At 38.9% G+C, this 21,571-nt stretch overlaps 2 protein-coding genes and 1 long non-coding RNA gene across 3 annotated transcripts in view; 1 reads left to right on the top strand and 2 right to left on the bottom strand.

The window, feature by feature from the left end:
- Window positions 1-21,571, top strand: part of LOC121928287 (glutathione S-transferase Mu 1-like) — a 51,924-nt gene that overhangs the window by 22,515 nt on the left and 7,838 nt on the right. The window lies entirely within an intron of this gene.
- On the bottom strand, window positions 1,275-13,232 carry LOC121928283 (striatin-interacting protein 1-like). Its single transcript, XM_042462771.1, has 8 exons — window positions 13,095-13,232; window positions 8,941-9,010; window positions 7,193-7,267; window positions 4,306-4,440; window positions 3,243-3,363; window positions 2,530-2,598; window positions 1,779-1,885; window positions 1,275-1,438 (listed from the first exon to the last, which is right to left on the bottom strand). The coding sequence occupies exons 1-8, from the start codon at window positions 13,230-13,232 to the stop codon at window positions 1,290-1,292; spliced, it is 864 nt and encodes a 287-aa protein (XP_042318705.1). The 3' UTR covers window positions 1,275-1,289.
- On the bottom strand, window positions 14,989-20,401 carry LOC121928291. The gene is made up of 3 exons (XR_006103473.1): window positions 20,317-20,401; window positions 18,076-18,196; window positions 14,989-17,344 (listed from the first exon to the last, which is right to left on the bottom strand). It is a non-coding gene; the product is annotated as an uncharacterized LOC121928291 (long non-coding RNA).

The following is a 21,571-nucleotide window of genomic DNA, read 5'->3' on the forward strand; positions in this document are numbered from 1 at the left end:
TCTTCTGAAATAGATAATGTTAATAACTAACATGAAGACTTCAGAATTGACTCTCCTGGGTTTTTGGGGTGTTGTTTGGGGTGATAATGGAAAAGTGTTTCACAAATATTCAAATGGTAATTTATTAGTAACTACTAGGTTGGTTATTCTGGATGGATTTAAAATAGGCATATGTGATATCTGTATAACAAAGTGTTGTAATTAGATTTTATTGAAAAAATGACTAATAAACTCCAAATGGCTAAAGGAGAGATAGAAAAACATAATTTCACAATGATTTGGAATATATGGAAAATAAAACAAAATGTAGGACGTTCAAAGTCATTCAGATACTTCTGGTTAATCATGTAGGAACAAGTTTCAACATTTTTTTGTGTCTGTTACGGCTGTGTATTTTAATTTAAATAATACTTTATGTACCTCTTTATCTCAGTGGGGGTGGGTGGGAATTGTTATGAAAGATTTTATAAAATAAATTTTGAAAAACTCTCTATATTTTTAAAAAAACAACACATAACCTAAATAGCTAAGTGAATGTTTGCCATCTCTTATTTTGTATTTGCAAATTATCTATACATTTTTTATTCTTGTTAAAAGCCATAAAGAGTCTCAGTTCATATTGGTACTATTTTCCCCTACATAAGATATCAGAAGTGTCAAAGGCAGCTTGAGTCTCTCAAGCCTCGCTCCATGTCACCATTGGGTGTTTTCAGGAAAACACCCAATGCTCAACTAGTTGCCAGCGCAGGGAAAAAAGCAGCACACTGCTATATAGATGTCTCAAATGGCACTGGCAGCAATATGCCTGTGAATACAAAATAGGGCATATATAAAATACACAGACCAGAATAAGCCCAACAAATCACAAAGGAAGCATTCTTAATTGTTATTATTATACACTGTATTTTAGCACTGTACTTATTTGTGAGCAGAAAAAAGAACTTCTGTCATGGGGTGCCTATACAACTACAGCAATATACCCATTTCTTGTCAATTGCAAGAGTTTTCTATGCAGTATACCATTTGTAGTGGTCATTTCAAATCCAGTTTATGAGTTACATCAAAGCACAATTTCATAGTGGCTTATGATTATTTTAAGAGTTACAACAGGATACACCATAAATATGACTAGAGACCTAGATGCATCCTATAGCTTAAAAATTAAATTCATTTGTTTCTGTATTCAGCATGGAAGTTAAAACAGCAATATGACATCATCCTGTGTAAGCAAGTTAGATCTCAGAAAGACAGTATTTTGGTTATCAGTAAACTGTAAGAGCACTATTTATTCATGCATAGGAGCCACTTACTAGGACAGTCTTCCACAGGAGAAGCAGCACCTTCTTCATAGGGAAGTGTGGGGCATGGCCGCTGCAGAATTTGGTCACCATTCCAAAAAGCATCACAGAAAATGGTTCACTGTTATACAGAGGTGCTCCTGAAAGGTAATATATTTGCAACAACCACAGTATTTGCAGAAACTTTGGTTCTTGCTATACTCAGCAGTCAATTCACTAGTGTATTTGAACTATCTGCTATTATATTGTATACAGCTATGATATGTCCTTCTCCTACACTTGTATACAGTTTTTAACTCAGCTAAGTTCTAAATCCATATTCACTATGGTCCTAGTCATTTAGATCAAAAGCAGAACTTCTATCCCAAAACTGGACAGTATTTTCTTAAACAAAATAACTATATCTTCCTAGCTGAATGATACTTACTGAATTCAAATCATGTGAGTTACCAAATCACTACTAACTGGGCAAACACATACCTAGTTCTGCTCTGAAGGTCTGTCTTATTGTCTTCCACTCGGGCTTGTCTCCTTCACACTCCTGACGGACAGTCTCTACAATAAGGTACATAATATTCAGTAGCACCCTGCAAATTAATTGAAATGATTGAGTAGATCAAAGTGGGAACTTCTAACAACATCATTCAGCTTATTCAAAACTATTTTACAAAGATGCAACTAAACTAAACCATCTATAAGAACAACAAAACATGTTTACTGGGAAAGGGCCAATAATTTCCTACTGCTCCCAGTTCATTATTCCTAAGATTACTGTTTTATAACAACTTGTAATTCTTCAGGAAAAATGCACACATCCTAGAGAACACTTAAAGCTTGGACAGAAACAGTTCCTGGCAGAAATTGCCATTTTCCAGCTGTAGTGATTCTATTGTAGGTGAGGTAGCAGTTTTCTCCATATATAATAATTCACTATTATTCTAGTGTTTGCTACTTTAATTATCCATTCATAACACACATAGTTCTTTTCTTTATTCAGTTTGCTTACTTGTCTTCCCTCTCTCCTCTCTAACTCCCTCAATCAAGGTAACTTAAGGCACAACAGTACGCTACAAGAAATCTGAAAATCTGAATTCTGTAAATATGAGGGGAAGGAAATGATGATAACTGGATAAGCAAGAAAAGCAAAAGCTGTACGGAAAGGAAAGCATTTTTGCAAACATATTACTCTTTCATAAGGATACCTCACCTAATGAGCAACTTATTTCCTCACCTCAAGTCTGTGCTGTCAGCCAAGGAGATGGCAGGCTTCCTCACTGCACTACTGCAGGCAGCACTGTTACTGGGAAGAAAGAGGTAAAAAATATCGCTGATATGTAACAGTGTCAAACTGAAGAGAAAGACTCTTCACAGTATTTGTCAGAATGGGTGACATCTCCAAAGGAAGACTGAACCCCTGTCCCCTGAATATGTATGTGCCTTTGGTCTCCAAATGTCATAAATGACTAAACTGATGTCTCTGTGAAAAAAAGTTAATAGATTTCCTTCCTGAAAGGTTGGGGCACTGTCAGTGCAAGAGATGAACTAAGATCTCATCATCCAAGCTTCTTATACAGGAGCTCCAGAAATGTGGGGTGCACAGGAGAATACAGACTACCATCCCATAGCTTGCTTTTGCTCCCTTATTTGGAAAAATTAAACAGTCTAGATCAGGTACCTAATATAGTAATGAAAGGAATTTGCTGCATCACCTGCTGCCTACACAGTTCAGTCCTGTTCCAGCACAGAGGACAAATAATTGTCTATGAAACTAGATGAGTACTGAATAAATTAATCAAGTATCTGATTCATGTTACTACTTGTGAAAGGCAATCAGATGTCTGTTATCTGTCCAGAAGTATATATCATGGTGGGGTGAGATCATAAACAAGCTACTGAAAAAGCTACGTTTCCAAAAGCCCAATTCTGCACTGACAATGAACTCACTCTATTTCCATGTTCAAGAGCTCCACCAAAGCATTGAATGTCCCAACTTCAAGCAGAAGAAATATGTTGTATCGCATCCAGGACTGAACTTCAGCTTCAGAATTGCACTCATCAAATGTGCCTACAACATAAAAACTGTCCATGTTATATCACACATTATAAACATCCTGTTGATCCACTTTTCACTTTACAGATTAAAATATGTTGTTCACCAGACTCAAGCAAATTTGCCCAACTATCAGGACAAGAAGCACAGGACTTTCCAAACTCCAAAAGTAATGAAATTAGAAGTAACTTGAAAACAGTAAGCATCTATCCTTCAGAGCCATATTGACTAACTGCAGGATTGAGCACAAGACTACTACAGGACTTTACAATAAAAAGTAAAAGCTTGAGAATGTGATTACACTATCATCTCATAAAATATTTCCCACATGAACAGATAGTACATAGATTAGCCTCTGTTGCCTGACAATCTTGCTACATAAAGTAAAAACATCATTGTTTAAATCCAATTGCTAGTCCTAAGTACAGTAGTGGTAAGACAACACTAACATATGTTCCATTGATTCACTGGATTCTACTCTAGATAGGACCAGCAACTGGATTTAGATAGACCCTAATGACTAAAACAATAAAATGAATTAATATTTTTAATTTATTTATGATAATCTATGTAAAAGCTACAGAGAGGCTTGGTGACAACAATATTTAATATCTTTGCTCAACATCAATTTTCAGGTGTATTTAGGCAAACGTTTAACTATCACTTTTGGTTCATTACTAAATGCAGACTCAAATAATTAAGAACAACAATGAAACTAATTCAGTCATTTAATTGCCACGTTCAACAAAGAAAATGTAATAGGTGTCACTGAATTAGTTCAGCTTTGTTAGCTTTAGTGGCAGCTTCATGCTGCAGAGAGAAAGGTTTTCTTTCAGCCTTTTTGTCTAAAGAACAATGTTAAATTACCATGTTGAAAAAACAACCATGAAAGCATTAAATAGCAATTACAAGACATTTCATAACTGAACAGTTCCTGTGAAAGTATTAAAGGTGTACCTTGTGCAACGTAAAGGATGGCACGAGCTACCCTGAGCCTTTTCTCCCGGGCGGTGACCTCAAGGCCATCAAGAAGCCTCATTGCATGTGTCCGATGCTGATGAGTGTCCAGTTCTGTCCATTTTTTATCAAGCACTGTGAAGTCAAGCAGTTTGATATGATGCTGCCTTCTGAAGAAAGGGATGGGGTTTCAAAACTGTCTAGTTTTTAACATTTAAAGCCAATGAAGAGAAATCAACATGCTAGAAACATTGCAGCACTCAACACTAACATAGTCACTGAATATATGGTTAGTCACTACAGTCAGCCTTCCAGATTTGCAACTTTGACTTTTGTGGATTTGATTATGTACATATGTTCTCTCTCAGAATCTCTAGGTCCTCCACTGCTACTCTATGGTCACCTTCTTCAAGACGTTGTGCTGGAGGATCTAGAGATTCCTAGACAAAATACTTCTCCATGCATTTGTAGGTCCTCCAGCACAATTCTATGGTGAACCTTTAGCAGATGTTGATCACAGAGTTGCACTGGAGGACCTAGATATTCCTAGAGAAGCTCTCTCTGGTAAATAAATTATGTTTTTTGTTTATTTGTGGTTTTTATACTTTCATGGAGGGCCTGTGCCCCTAACCTCAGCAAATGTTGAGAATCCACTGTAGTTATTTGCAACACATGAAGATAGCCCAGCATCATAGCATCAAGCCTGGCAATAATTCAGATTCATTATCTTTGCACAGATAAATAATTTGGGCTGCACTGAGATCTTTCTCAGCAAATTTCATCCACCAGTATTACATTGGTGCCATAAGCCAGAAGATAATTAACAGATTTGCCATTCAAATTATTGTCAAACATCTATATCAGACCACAACTGAAAAAAATATAACAGAAGGATAGAATCCTATGACTTTTGGCAGTGTGTCCTATGGACTATAGGATTTTCCAGATCTCTCTCTTTGTGTGATGAGGAAAGCCTGACTTTATAGGCCTTTTCCATGATGCTGTAGGAAGGCCGGCAGACTTATCCCAACACCAGAACTCCAGCGTTCGAGAAGGGAGTAAGAAGAAGGCATTATGAGGTGGACAGCTATACTACAGTTTGCATTTTAATATGGCATAATAGTATGTTGATACTGCCAGCAGGTAAAGACCCTTTTATTTAAGAAGGCATTTAATTTTTAATATGTTGTGGCAGACAGGGTTTTTTTATAATGGTTTTTTATAATGTTTTGTATGTGTTTTTAAAACTGGTTTTAATTTGCATTTTAAACTTGTGTTCTTTAAATATGAGTCTCGTTTGATGGTGTTCTAACCTTTGCATTAGGAGATTTTTTAGCTGTATTGTCTTTTTAAAATAGCTGTATGCCACTTTGGACCCCATGCTAGGAGAAAGGTGGGAATATAAATTAAATAAATAAAAAAGTATATTATATTTTAAGGTTGTTAAAGGGAATGTACGAAAACTGAATGACAGGTGTGGAATGCTAGCTGAAGTGAGTTTTCATATGGAAAATAAATAGCTGAAAGCAAAGGGTTCTTGTAGCTGAAAGTGAGAAATGCTGTAAGAACAACACTGTAAGAGAAATGATTAGAATGGCAGGATCAGGATTTTGATAAAAGCCGTTAGAGAGGGAGGATCTGAGTTCTGAACTGAAACAGACAGACAGATACTGTGTGAGAGAAGACTGCGTTAGGTAGTTAACATTTTGTTAGTGCATAGTGTATTTATAATAGAAAAAAATGGCAACAAGTAGTATTTATGTGTTTGAAATAAATACAACATTTTCAACTACATTTGCCCCTCCTAACTCGTGGATCTGAGTTCTGTGACCTTGAATATCTGTGGAAGGGATATTTTTAATGGCCTGCGTGCCCAGCACATGCACTCAAACCATACACATGGGGCATGCCCCATTCAAGCCTATGGGGCTTGAATATGCACAAGCCTCCGTTTTCATGGGGTTGTCTGGAACGGATGCCCATGAAAATGGAGGGCCAAGTGTATATTTAACAAAGTTATATTTATTGGATGACGCAACTACACCTACTGTCTAGTCACTACACGAATGTTGTAACAGCTGTTAAAATTTAAGTACTGTCACAGCAGCCTCATATACAGTTTTAGTGAAACCTTTAGGGGACTCTGGTGGCAGTGATACCTTAGGGGAGGAGTGGGAAACTTTGTGAGGCAAATTCTTTGTGCCTGGGATATTTAGGAGGAAACATGGACTGCCAAAAATATTAATAAAACTGGGGGTAGAAAGGGAAGGGAAGTAACAAGAAATCTATTTCTGGTTTTGAAAGTTTTTTTTAATGTTACACAGTGCAGGGTGATCCTGTGGCCTGTTCACAAAGTGAACTTCCATTCCTAAAGGCTTTCAAGTAGAGACAATCATTTTTCATTTTTTTTGTCCATCTGGGGAATTGAGTGACTGCAAAACAGCCTTGGGGGCCACATGTGGCTCCAGGACTACACTGGAAGCCCTAGAATAGAGTTTGGGGATTTGAGTGGGATCGCCACAGACAGTGGTTTGGAATGTGATTACCACCATGAGACCAAACACATGGCATGTTGGGGGAAGCACTGGATCAGCAAGATACAAAGCCCTTCCATTCTTCTGACATTCTTCCAGAAAATGAAGTTTTTCACCTTGCGTTCACAAGCTCATGACAAGTAGTTTTAGATTTGAAACTTAAATCATTCTATGACAATTTGGTTAAATTAAATCAAGTCCCACAAAAATATCTGAAAAATAGTTGATCTTAAACCACCTACAGTATATTGTTGTTTAATTCCATCCCAAAGAGAAAAGCTCTTATTACACCTTTGAACTGACATAGATTGACCTTACATTTTCACAACAGACAAATAACACATCACTCTTACCATGCAGCCTAAAATCCTCCTCAAAGCATTTTCTGTTGAGTTGAAATTCAGGCCCTTCTGTGTAACTGTACAGTTCTGTCCAGAGAAAATTGTGATTAATACATTTCATACCTCTTTGAGCATAATTTAAGGAATAAAGTGCTTTGCTTAAACATCAGCAAAATTATTGGATTCCATTAGGCAGTGTAACAAGTACATTAACATCTCTCATGCTTATCCTATAAAAGTTACTATTATGTGTTAGTTTTATTGAGTTAAGGTTTGCATTTGTAGCATGTGTACACCAGTGAGGTTTAGTCATTATCTTTCAAACAAAAGGCTGGAGAACAAGGGAAACAAATTAAATTAGATTTTCCTCCATGACTAATGCAAAGCATGATTTGCATTGACTTCACACTGTGCTTTCACTTACTGGTTTACAGATAATTGTCAGTTATGGTTTAGATACACCAAAATGGGCAATTTTGGGGGTCAGAAAGTCCCCCTCTCAGTTCACCATGAGCTGTAAACTCCTGCCTCATAAAATTCAGTGGTACAAACAAGGTAATTATGCTTTAAAACAAGGCATGTGAGGAGTGCACATTGCTTCAACACTAATTCATGCTCAGAGTGCCTCCTAGTCCAAAACACACTGCAGAAATAGTGCAGTTTGCAACCCGTTTAACTGCCCTGGCTCAATGCTAGGGAATTCCAAGAACTGTAGTTTTGTGAAACATTTAGCTTTCTCTGTCAGAGAGCTCTGGTGCCACAATAAACCACAGTTCCAAGGATCCCTTAGCACTGAGCCAGGGCAGTGAAAGCAATCTCAAAGTGGATTATTTCTTCAGTGTGTTTTGGACCCAAGAGTACTAGCTGGTTTCAAAACAGGCTGTGGAGTCCCCACACACCTTATTTTAAGATGAAAGTGTACTGTTTAAACTATGTTTTCCCACTGTAATGTCAGCTTTTAGGAAATCAAGGAAAAGCAGCACTTTTTTTGCTGCTGTCAAATTTTGCAAGCAATAGTTGGCCCTTTGGGAGAGATGCATGTGGCCCTAAGGTATAAACATGCAGTACTTAACTATGGCTGAAGAAACACATCATGGGAAACATTATGTGTCCAACAGATTATTATTCTACTGAAGTAGTTTCTGAACATTAGGAATTGGTTGCAGAGCAGTGTCTAGAAGAGTGACAGGAGACAAACTTCGCAATACTCCCTTCCTCTTGTCACTTTCTGTGCCTTCTGAAAAGTTGCTCTGAGTGGCTGGCAGACCCTTTCTATAACATAATGTGGAGAAACAGGGGGAGTAAGGGGAAGGGGGATCGGTAAATATGGCTTTACCTAGCCCCCTTTCTCCAGGTGGGGAATATCTACTAGTTAGTGTTGTGTTTCACGGACAGAAGATACCTTCTGGATACAGAGAAACCAATTTGGAACCAACTTATTACACTGACTGAATTTTCAAAACCAGAAATATTTAGCATAATGCAACACACTTGCAACAAAATAACAGGATCATAAATGGATAGCTTCCATGTGATTCCCATTACTAAACTACAAAGATTCCTTGAACAGCATGCCACAAATAAAATAAAACACAACTAATAGCATAGAATTGAGCAGTGGCATTTTCAACAGTCAGTATCATTCACACAATGTTTAATTTCTCTGATGGTTCAGTATGTGCTCCAAAGATCAACTGAATCCATCTTAAGATACCAAAAACAACAAGCATAACAGCAGTGGTAACTGGCTTCTATTTTACCTGACAGCTCAGCAGCCCATTTGTCTGTATCTGCATATTCAAATTCAAAGTCTGGAGATTCTGAGAATCCCTACAAAAAAATAAGAGAGAAGACAAATAAAACCTTTTATCAGAAAGAATCCTGCCTATTAAGGCAGCTTCAGTATTAAACCCTGCTTAACTTTCCACCTACAGCTCCACAGTTACCATAGTAACTTACTCATCCTTAAATGTTTGCAGCAATTGCTCCCTCAAACCTGCTTTGCCACATTGTTCATCAAGGAGGTGCTGTCAAGGGTCAGTTTCCAGTCATCCCCAGATTCTCAGTCTGCCCAACTGGAAGCAAGGTTCACCAAGTCCAATGGCACTTACTCCCAGGTAAAAGGGAGCATTAAAAGAGGGCAGACCCAGTACCCTTCAATTTGTCTTCCTTTCAGAAGGAATAAAAATATTTCCTGTTCTTGTATCTCAAGCCAAGATTTGAAGACTTAGCTGGGTGTTTTTTTTTATAGGAGGGTGGGATGGCCGACTGCTCCCACTCCCAAAGAGGACTTTGAGTCCATCTCTGCTGCTACTGAATAAACCACTGGTATGAGCAAGGTGAGAATGGAAGCAGAAGTGGATGCGACAATTCTTTGGGACTCTGCCCCCCCCCCCCTTGCTGTCCTTTTGCTTGAAGGCAAAATCTTTTCTTTTCAAGCAGTCTTTTAATACATTTTATTTTTTTATTTTTAACTTAGTACAATAGACCCTTGGTATCTTCTGGGGTTTGGTTTCAGGAACCCCCTCCCCATGGATACCAAAATCTGTGGATACTCAAGCCCCATTACATACTGTAATGTAGTAAAATGGCGTCCCTTATGAAAAATGGCAAAAACAAGATTTTCTTTTTTGAATTTATATTATCCCCCCCCCCCCCCCAGCTCCACAATATTTATATATGTTTAGAGTTGCAGTTTTCTTTTTGCTTATTGGAGTACTGGATAAGACTGATGGAAATAAAAGTAGATAATAGGTACAGGCCAAAGAAGAAGAAACAAAAGCCATTATTAGAAAGCATTAAACACTGATCTGCTGAAGATGGGAAGTACTATCATAGCAATATGACTAAACAACTAAGTATTGAATTTCTATTTAGCATGTTCATTTTTTCTAATGTTGGAAATCAATAAGAATATTACAAAAAAGGAATTTGTATATTTTTTGAATATTTTCAAGCCATGGATGGTTGAATCCATAGATAAAATATAACCAAGGATGCAGAGAGACTACTGTACTGTGGGCCCTTCACATTTGCTGGGGTTGTGGGTGCAGGACCCCCATGAAAGTGGAAAAACCTGAAATAAAATGTTAAAAACTGTTGTTGTTTTTTAACCTGAGGGAACACCTTTCTAGGAATTGCTACTTCCTCCAGGCCAAGTCTGCAGTCAACATCTGCCAGAGGTTGGCCACAGAATTGCGCCAGAGGACCTACAAAATGCCTGGAGAAGTTTTCCCTGGGTCCTCTGGCACAACTTCTGGTGGACACTGACCAGAGCCAGGACCTAGAGATCCCTAGAGCAAACAAATTTAATCAAACCGGCAAATAATCAAATCTGCAAAAGTCAAAGTGGCAAATGTGAAGGGCAGCCTGTTTGCTTTTGAAGATTTTGTATCTTTAACTTATTATGTTGATGTGAAGTTTTTAATTTTTTTTGAAACATACTGTTTTTAAGTATTTTTTGTGAGCCATCTTAGGTCTAAATTTAGGAGAAAGGCAGAATACAGCAGTGCGCCCACATCATACGCGGGTGCAATATACGCAGCTTTCAGCCAGAAGGAGTAATGGCGCCACCGTGAGCACATACGCGGAATGTCTCTTATGTCCCTAATGCAGGGGAGGGACCACTGTATATACCATATACAGTATACTTGACTACAAGTCGACCTCATGTATAAGTAGAGGGCAGGTTTTGGGGTCAAAATTATGGATTTCGATTTGACCTGTGCATAAGTCGAGAGTAAAACCGAGTGACATGTAACAAAGGATCTAAAGAATGAAGCAAAGGAAAATGATGCCAAAGAACTTACAAAATTCCAGCAGGCATAATACTAAAGGCTGGACGGATGAGAGAGCAGAGGAAAAAACTCTTGCCTTGCATCAGGGGATGGCTATTCAGGAATTAAAGGACAGTACTTACATTGACCCACGGATAAGTTGACTCAGGCTTTTTGGGTCAATTTTTTTGACTAAAATTTCTAGGCTTATGCATGAGTATATACAGTGTGTGTGTGTGTGTGTGTGTCTCTCTGTGTGTGTATCCCCCCTTCACTAGTCCCATTTCTAAAGTGGGAAATATTTTTAGTGTAGTATTTCAGAGTGGTTTCAGTGTCAGACTATGACTCTGGAGACCATATTTATTTATTTATTTATTGCATATACACACACACACACACTATATATATATATATATATATATATATATGGTCTGCAGATTATGAGTCTGGATATAGAGAATGTACACACACACACACACACACACAGAGTCAGCCCTCCTTATCCATGGATTTGTTTATCCACAGATTCAAGCATCCACAGCTTGAAAATACTTTAAAAATATACAAATTCTCATAGGTGAACCTTGACTTTGTCCTTTTATATAAGGGACACCATTTCACTATGCCATTAGACAGTTGCCCTTCCATTTTTGCGGACTTCACATCTGCAACGCTCGCTTCCTCACAAGGAGCAAAGGGAGGGGGGTTAAAATGGGGTGCGTGCCCAAGGCGCATGCTGCCAGTGGCCGCTCACATAAATGTGGCCCCATTCAAACTTATGGGGCTTGAATATCTGCGAGTTTCTGTTCTCATGGGAGGGTCCGGAATGGATCCCCCGCGAAAACAGAGGGCTAACTGTATTTAATGTGACTTGAGCATCCACAGATTTTGGTATCCATGTGGGGTCCTGGAATCAAACCCCATGGGATACCAAGGGCCCACTACACTATATTAACTCTCTCTCTCTCTCTCTCTCTATCTATATATATATATATATAGTGTGCATGTTTATAATACACACATACATTATATACATATGATATATATATATACACGTACACATAAACTCTGTCAACATATGTGTGTATAACATACACACATTATATAATACACATATATATTAACTATATATAATATACACAGAAGCAAACACATATTATATATATACACACACACACACACATATGAATGCTCTCTCTATAATATACAGTAATGTGTGTGTAATACACACACAATATATGTATATATTAACTATATATAATGAGCATTTATATAATGCACACATTATATACATATACTGTACATATACATTTATATATATGAATGCTCTCTATTACACACACATTATATATAGTTAATATGTATATGATATATATAATGTGCATGTATTATATGCAGACACACACACGTATGTGTACATAATACACACAAACATACATATTATATATATGTAAATATAATACTGTACTATATAAATAGGTAGATAGATATAGATACAGTATAAACACTATATAACATAAATATATATAAATAATGTGTGTGTGTATAATACACACACTATCTATCTCAATAATTAATACACTCCCTGGGAGAGTGGTGGAGCCTCCTTCCTTGGATGGCCATCTGTTGGGATGCTTTGATTTGGACTTCCTGCATGGCAGAATAAAGGGGTTGGGCTGGAGGGCCCTTGCGGTCTCTTCCAACTCTAGGATTCCATAACGAGTGTCTATATAACACAGACACATATACTGCTGGCCCTCATCCCCTTCCTCCACCACCTTTCCCTTCTCCTTTTGTGTAGTGTCTTTTTTAGGTTGTAAGCCTGGGGGCAGGGGACCGTTTGACTAAAAGATTGTATGTACAGCGCTGTGTAAACTTACAGCGCTTCATAAATAAAGGTTAATAATACTAATAATAGTCTCCAGAGCCATAGTCCAACCCTGAAGCCACTGTATGAAACACAGCCGTGTCGAGAGATGCTCCTGATCGGCGTGAGGCGGCGGAGGCAGTGCCATCAACCAAGAACCCGACCGATCAGTCTGAGGGGAGGCCTCCTCTTCCTTTCCTTAACCGACAAGGCCTGACAGCTGAGGGACTCCCCTCCCCGCCCCCTTCCACCGCCGGCGCCGCCGCCTCACCTCCGAGTCCTTCCTCTGGTTGCGGTTGGGTTCCCGGCCCTTCACCCCCGGCGCCGGTGGCGTGCTCAGCCCTAGGGCCCCGCTCCGCTGCTTATTGTTGACAATGAGCAAGCCAGGACCACCGCCGCCGGGCTCCATCACGACGACGACGACGACTCGCCGCCAGCTCTCGCGAGACTCTCAGAGGGTAGAATCTCACAGGAAACACCGCCATCTTGAAAGTGGCGGAAGGAAAGGCGCCGCTCCCCCTCCACCATCATGGGAGGTATGTTATTTTATTTACATATACTATACTGTATTCTAATTTCAGAAGGTTTTTTTGGCGGGGGAGGGGCCATGCCATCCTCAGAAGCTGAGAGAATGTGACTCTGGCCAATGTTACTCAGTGAATTTATATGGCCCAGCCCAGAATCGAACCCTAGTCTCCCGAGTCGTTGTCCAACGTTCTAACCATTACGCCACGCCCACGGCGCCTCGGTCTAGTGTTTTAAAGAAGGCATTGAGGATAGGTTCGGTAATGGAGAGGGGGCGGGGTGAGGGGTTTTTGGCGCGCATGCGCACAACAGGCGAGAGCGATATCTCGCGCGGCGGCCATCCTGTTTGCCCGCAGGGAAGGACGCAGTTACCATGGTTACGGAGTAGGCCTGATGATGGGTTTCAGGGGAAAAGTCTCAGGCTGCAACCTCGCTACAGAAATAATAATAGTAATAGTAATAGTAATAATAATAATAATAATAAAGTGGGTTTTCCCCTCTGTCCTTGAGAAAAATTATTTAAAAAATAAAAGAATTCAAAACTTCATTTAAAAGCTTCCCCTCCAATTGTAGCCTCTATTATATTATCGAATACACCCCTAAGAATAACTACAAATACATTAAAGTCTAAATAATCCCAAAATGTCTGTTATCTAATATTTCTCTTTGTATTCAGTCTACCTCCTTATTGCTCCTACATCAAGCCCTACTATCATTGTGCCTCTCTTCTTTGACAAGAAATAATAATGTAGTTTGACACCACTTATCTGCCGTGGCATTCTGGGATTTGTAGTTTGGTGAGGGGGCACCAGAGCGCTCTAAGGGAAGGCGGAAAACCTCACAAAACTACAAAATCCCAGCATTGGCTATGGTTGTTGAAGTGGTGTCAAACTGCATTAGTTCTGCAGTGTGGACAAGGCCTGCTGGGGTCAATGATTGGTTTGTCCTCACAGTGCAGAATTTTAGTTTATGTTTATGCTCTGTGTGTGTGTCAGAAAGAGACCCTGCCACATGCACAAAATTGAAGTCCCATTTCAAAGGCTCACATTCAGGTGGGGAGACATGATTTGAGCATGAGCCATAGTATTTTAATTTAGGAAAGCACAGTTTTGCATCCTGTATTTTAAACCACCCTGAGGTTATAAAAAAGGATCCCACTCAATGAAACATTCCCAGTTCAGTATTAGTAACTTTAGTTTCATTCAGTTTTAATTAGCTTAAGCCAGAAACATATCTTGTAGCAAAAATGTAATTGGCTGAAATGTCAACTATAATTAAAACTATTTTCTTTATATGGCTATTAACAATAGGAACTAGCTTAGTGTGCATCTGCTGCTGCTAGATACAGTTATGCACAAGTGTTTGATTGTGGAAGCATGGATCCAGGCTTTCCATCTGTGCTTTACAGTTAGCACCTAATTTTTGCAAAATGGAAATCATCTTTTTAAGTCTTGGAGAAGCACATGCTCTTCCATGTGCTTTGAAGCTCTTCTGTTTCACACCCTTTACTCTGATTGGAGCAATATAAACGAAAAACCTGAGATCTACCATTGAAATTGTCAGACAGCTTGTTTCCCAGTTCCTTAGAAATTGCTATATCTGGCTGTTCATCCAGAAGAAAAGAAACCTCCAGGCAGAGGTAATTTTCTAATCATTTTATTTAGACTTTGCGTAATGATTTATTGCTCATCTGCAAGAATTAATATTGCATTCATTAAAAATCATTCATATACAAAATAAACCTATTCCCACCTGGGTTGATGCTATAACATGCTCCCTCCAACCAAACTGAGGTGTTGCCAGGCATGAGAATTTATTCCATGGCTTATACAGAGATGGAGCCCTTAGCTAAGTTATCTATTGATACTGCAGCACAGAGGCAGACAAATGGAATGAGGAGGTCCTCCTGAGTTTCATGGAGAAGTTTTGGAAATGTACTCTCCTTGGCTTAGAAGGACCCAAGACAATTTTAGGATCAGAACATGTGGTTTCAGAACTGGGAAATGTGAAGAGTGCATGAGATATTTTATCAAGTTGAAAGAACAGCATCTATTAGGGCTGGCCAAACCTAAAACCAGATTCTGGAAAATGGGATGGATACAAGTTACTAGAGGCATAGGGAACTCCTGGATTCAAGTCAGTCAATGGCCAGCACCATTTTGCAAGGCTTGGTTGTCTCCGCGTATCTGACAAAGAGAAACCAAACACCCACCTGATACAAAAGATACCACAGAAAGGTCTTTTTCGGATCAGAGAACAATTATGATGCTTGTGCTAAGGTTTGGTGGCTCAGGCTCCTCATCACAGCTAATTTATTTTCCCTAGTGAAGGGCTACCAGGAAGGGTAACAACCTACATAATAGGACAGATTTTATGAAGATGGAATTAGGAATGTCATCTTCTGTATTTACATCATGTCTTCTGCAAAGGTTACATAAAAAGGCAGAAAGTTCAAGGTTGGTCATGTGTTCACTATGATTCACAGTAGTTTCTGGCTTTTTGTCACTGCCCCTTGAGACTTCAACACAAGTCTGAAGTGATCAGACCCAGGCAATATTTGCCTGAATTACCTTTAGCTTAATATATCTCTTCCTTACCCATGCTGAAGCTTCCCCTCATTTTCATGGCACTAAAATATAAACTGGGCTGCACTGTAATCTCATAAGAGAGTTCATATGTTAACTGGATATTCTAGCCTAACTGAAATAAGACAAAACAACAGAGCACTTAAAATAGCAGTGCCAATGGGATGGGAGTCCACCTTCAATATTCATTTGCTACAAATGGAGCCTGAAGATGGAGGAAAGTGTTTGACATCATGAATAATTCCTTTGAGATTTGAGAAGCTAAGCTGCTACATCATTCAAGCATCTCCTGTACTGTGCAAATGAAGGAATAAAATACAAGAGATATTTCAGCTCAAAAGGGCTGATCTGGTTCTTAGTGGCCCCTAAGAATTCTGCAATACATTAACTGAAATCTTCTGTCTTAAAACATCTACAAACTAGAAGCAAAAGGAATTCTCACCCAGTTCACTTTAACTATGGTTTTAGGATGTCTTCACTTAAAGAAGCAAGAAACCTCCCCCCCTTAAAATCTAGGAACTATGGAGTGATGAAGATAGTGGATAGGCAATATCCATTTCAATTCATATTAGCACCTAGCAACTTAGAAAGATAAAATCTAGCTAGATTTATTATAGGGTGGGGAATTATGTGGTTCTCCAGATGTACTTGGACTAAAAATTCCAGTGGTTCTAGCCAACAAAGCCAGTGGTGAGGAATGCTGGGAATTTCAATACAACATCTGGAGGGCTACATCAGTCTCACCCTGGCTTAGTGAACCCAAGCATGCAGCTACATGTTTCATGTAGGAAAAATAGTGTAATGGATTCTAAACAATATTTGAGATTGTCCCACTGAAATCAATAGGACCTTTCTCAATGTAACACAGTTAGGATCAGGGATTAGGCATTTGCTGAATATACACCTATAACCTAACTGGCCATAAGGTGTCAACTCTGTTTCCATACAGGAAAAGGAGCACTAATCTGGCAGCTAATGAACTGGGGCTCATTAAGGCAATTTAGAATTTGCAAATAATTCCACAGGAAAAAAAATAGTACTCTCAATATTTTGCAGATCTGCCAACTGCAACTAAGGTGCCCTGGAAAGTTTTAAATTAAAAAAAAAATAAAATCACCACAGGAAATGAATGTGTCACATCACCAAAGGGAATCCACTCCATAGTAGCAGAGCTAGGAGCTGAAACCACAATAATTTTAGGGGTGATGCAGCAGGGAAATCCCAGGTTGTCTGCAATATCAGACAAAAAGACTGAGAATATTAAAAGAATGAGAGCAGACAATAAAATCACATGAATAAAAGAAAAAAACATTTTAGAACTAACACAAAATATGTTCTTTAAAAATATTCTTGCTAAAGCTCTTGTGTAGATTACGTAGTCTGGTCCTTCAGGATTATGGTCCATCAGTACCTATAGAAAAGCAGATAGAAAGCCACTGTTAAGCACTGTGAACCCCACCAAGACACACCATTGACTGCAGGCACTCCTACCTCAGGCAACAGAGACTGCTGCCTCTGCCAGCCCACTTCTTTTATTCAGTGTATAATACCAAATACCAACTGACAGCAGACATTTCATTCACAATTTTATTATTTATTATTACAAGTATAATCAGCCTTCTATTTTTGCAAGGGATCTGTTCCGGGGACACACATCCCTGCAAAAACGGAGACTCACCTATATTCAAGCCCCATAGGCTGGAATGGGGTGCGTGCCTGCAAGCGCACACAGGACACGTGCGGGGGGGGGGGGGGGGTGCCCCATTGAAAATGATGGAGGACATCCCTTCGTGAATATTCAAGACTGTGGACCTCAAGTCCATGAGAAAGGAGGGGCGACTGTATACAGTATTTTCATTTAAGACACTATCTTTCTGTTATTTTTGTTTCTCAGCCTTTCCACTAGGTGCTCAGAATAGCCTAACTATCATCTTATCCAGTAGGTTACAATGGGAGTTGTCAAATATTTCCCTTGTTCATTTCAGAAGGACTGAGCAGGTCTTTGAACTTGAATTTTTGCATCCAAATCTATCACAAGAGATTACTGACAAGACTACAAAGAAATACATGCCATCCTGTTTTAGCTAAATTATAGACACATGTTTTTAGTTGTTTCCCATTTTCTCTCATGGAGATGGTTACCTATAATAGTTTGGTTTGAAGGGCCCGTTTTTATTGAGTCCCAGATATTTCGCTTGATCATCTGATAGTTCTGTCAGATGAGCATCAAATGAAGGCAGGTGCAAGCTGGCAACATATTCATCTAGGAAGAGCAAAAAAGATACGATACTTGTTTAGCTAATAAACACCCCTGTTTACACTGATCAGATTTAGATAATGCTGAAAGCCATCTCCACCAATAGTAGGCACAATATAAAGCTAGCTTTGAGTTCTATCATAGGATAAATAATAGATTTTGATAGGGATCCTGTTAGTGGTATATACCTTACAACAGCCTCTCCTGACCTACCAGAGAGTTTCCGAAGTGCCTCTGCTGTTGGCCATTCAATGCTTGGTGGAGGGCGGAACTGAAGATTTGTCTGGCTATGTCCTTACAGCCAGATGTGAAATGATTACATCAGCTGCTAAGACTTTCTGAGGATCCCAGCAGATGATGAAGTGCTTTGCCTCGATACAGGGACACAGCCAGATGCTTCTGTGATCTTCCCCCTCCCCACTAAGTATATAATGGCCATGGGAGAAGCTTCACAGGTTCCTCGGTAGGTCCAGGTGGTGGTAAATACAAAGTGTTGGTCATTACCTATAAAGCCCTATATGGCTTGGGCCTGAGTTACTTGAAGGAACGCCTCTCCCTACATAATCGGCCCCGCATTCTCAGAACAACGGGGAAATATTTACTCGAACATCCCAGAGTGAGATTGACATCAACTCACCAGAGAGCCTACACGGCAATAGCTCCATCCTATTGGAATGCACTCCCAGAAGAGATCAGACTCAGTCCCACATTGGAAGCCTTTAAAAAGGCACTGAAAACCCATCTTTTTCAGTTGGCATATCCTTCCAACTCTATCTAGAGATATAACACCCCAAGAAGATCAGGATGCCTAGCCAAAACTGATAGCGTGACTGTTTGATATATTGTTTTTAAGGTTTTTAACTTGTATGAAATTTTGATGTATTGTACTCCATTGTATTGTAATATGTTATAGCTATGATATGTGAACCGCTTTGATCTGGAGGAAAGGCGATATACAAATAAAAGTTTTATTATTATTTATTTTATTTAAATGGCACAGGGTAGCATAGTTCCATATGTGAAACTAACATGCCATGCTGAGATATGCAGGACTGTGGCTAGTTATATGAACAGTTAGGGAAAAGGGCTAGCATAGCAAAGTTAAACATTTTTCTTAGCTATGTGTTTTGCTCCATCCAGACATGGAACTTTTCCCTTTCTAAATATTCTTACCTGAAGTCACTGGTGAGAAGTTACAACCTAAAAATTGGCATAGCCTTGACCCAATACTGAAAAGAACTTTTCATTTTACAGTTCTTGCCAGGGGGCACAGGAAATGCTTTTGCCTCATGTTTTCTTCATATTAAAGACATCCCATCAATGTACTGGTAGGCAGAAACATCAATAATAATAATAATAATAGTAATAATAATAATAATAATAATAATAATAATAATAATAATAAATTAGGTCCCTCTGAAAACTGTAAACAGAATGATCATGTTCATTCCTCAGGATAATGCTTGAAACCTCTATATAAGGGAGTGTTCTAAGTATCCCAATGCTTGGCATGCATCTATTTTTAGGTTTGTATACCATCTTTTGATGATATGATTTCCAAGGTGAGTTATTTCAGGCCTCTATCCTCAAGTTTACATTCACAGTAATAAAATGAAACAGATCAAATTGACAAAACTATTTCCCAATACAGGAGGTGGTTACATAAGTACAGTGGTGCCTCGGGTTACGAAATTAATTCGTTCCGCGGCTAATTTCGTAACCCGAAAAGCCTTCGTAAGCCGAAAACCCATAGGCGCTAATGGGGAAAAAAGCCGCGGCTCTGCCGCGGCTCCATTTAAAACAGCGCCGGAGTTTTTTCGTAACCCGAAACAATAAATCCCTATGGGATTTATTCGTATCCCGAAAAATTCGTAAGCTGGGTATTTCGTATCCCGAGGTACCACTGTATATCTAAACTCCAGTGGCCTTCAGAAGCCATGCATAAAATGGGTAGACAGTACACAAAATCCAGTATAAAAAAACCTATCCAGAGTCCTTTTGTGTTTTCAAAACTTGGCTGTCCTGCACAAACATACGATGAAGCATTATTCCTTGTGCTCCAAGGGCCTGTTAAGTAGTCTAATTCTCACAAAACAACCAAGGATTTTAACATTTAATTTGCTCACCCATTTTTTTAGGCAGCAAGTACACATCTTGTTTATATCGTCCCTCAGGAGCATTATAAAGCTCAATCAAAGCCAGAGCCTGTGAAAATCGGAGAAATGAGAAAGTAACAGCTGCAAACTTCGTCCACTGTTTCCAACACACTTTGAAACACCATTATTGTGGCTTTGACATTCCTTTGAGTCAAATCTGCTAAGTTATAATCAACACAGGTTCATTACACCTTGAATTTAGTAGTGGTGATCTTCAGTTTTTAAAGGAAAGTTAATAAAAGCATTGAGAACCTCAACTGGAGGAGAAAATCACGTGACCTGCCACATGCTGTTGAGCTGCAAATCTCAGCAACCGCAGCCAGCATATCCAATGATGATGAATGCCAAGGAATTTCCCTGCAATGGTATGCGGAGGGCTGTATGATTCTTGGTTCTGATATAAACTTATTTTTGAAAAGGTTATGAAATTGCAGGGTGGGTTTGTTGGTTCAGAATATAGCAACTTGGTGAAATGGATACTGACTGGTATTTCTGTGCTTGTTCAATTTGAATAAAGATAAGGAATGAAAAAAATGCTCCATTATTATTTAGGGTACATCCTAGCACTTAAACAGCTAAGGTTCATAATGTCATTTTATTGAGGAGAAAGGACAACCTCCCTTGTATGAATGTTACAAACAGGTATCAAAATAGTTATGTTATATTTAAAATTGCCAATATGGATATTATGAGTAAGTGAGGCATCGTTTTTAAATATTTGTTTTTAGGTTTACTGGGGGGGAAAAGTCTGGCATCCTGAGAGCTTTGGATTTGTAGGAAAATTATCTGTTGTCACCTCCAAGGGGACATTTGATGGGAACATGGAGAAGTCTCTGGAAGTCCCTTCCTAGAGAGATGCTAGACCTAGAGGGTGCTTAGACTGGCACTTTTCTTACTATCTTTCTGTAAGCAGGTAAAGCACTTTTTATTCTGATAGGCCTTTGAGAATTGATTTTTCAGGAGGAAAGGCCTTGTATAATATGCTGGACTTTTATCTGTTGTTGTCATAATTTATTTTAACTGGTTTAAAATTTTATGATAGTTTGTTTTTTAACTTTTGCATACTGTTAATTTTTAACTATGTTTGTTTTAACACTGGTAAGATGCCTTGAGTCCTAAACTGGGAAAAAGTGGGGAATAAACAATAGGGACGACAATTGCAGAATAAATATGCATCTTTACAGGCTGTACAGCAGAGGTCAGCAAAATAAAGCCCTCCAGATAT

The sequence above is a fragment of the Sceloporus undulatus genome, chromosome 4 (genome assembly GCF_019175285.1).
Source record: "Sceloporus undulatus isolate JIND9_A2432 ecotype Alabama chromosome 4, SceUnd_v1.1, whole genome shotgun sequence".
Taxonomy (NCBI): domain Eukaryota; kingdom Metazoa; phylum Chordata; class Lepidosauria; order Squamata; family Phrynosomatidae; genus Sceloporus; species Sceloporus undulatus.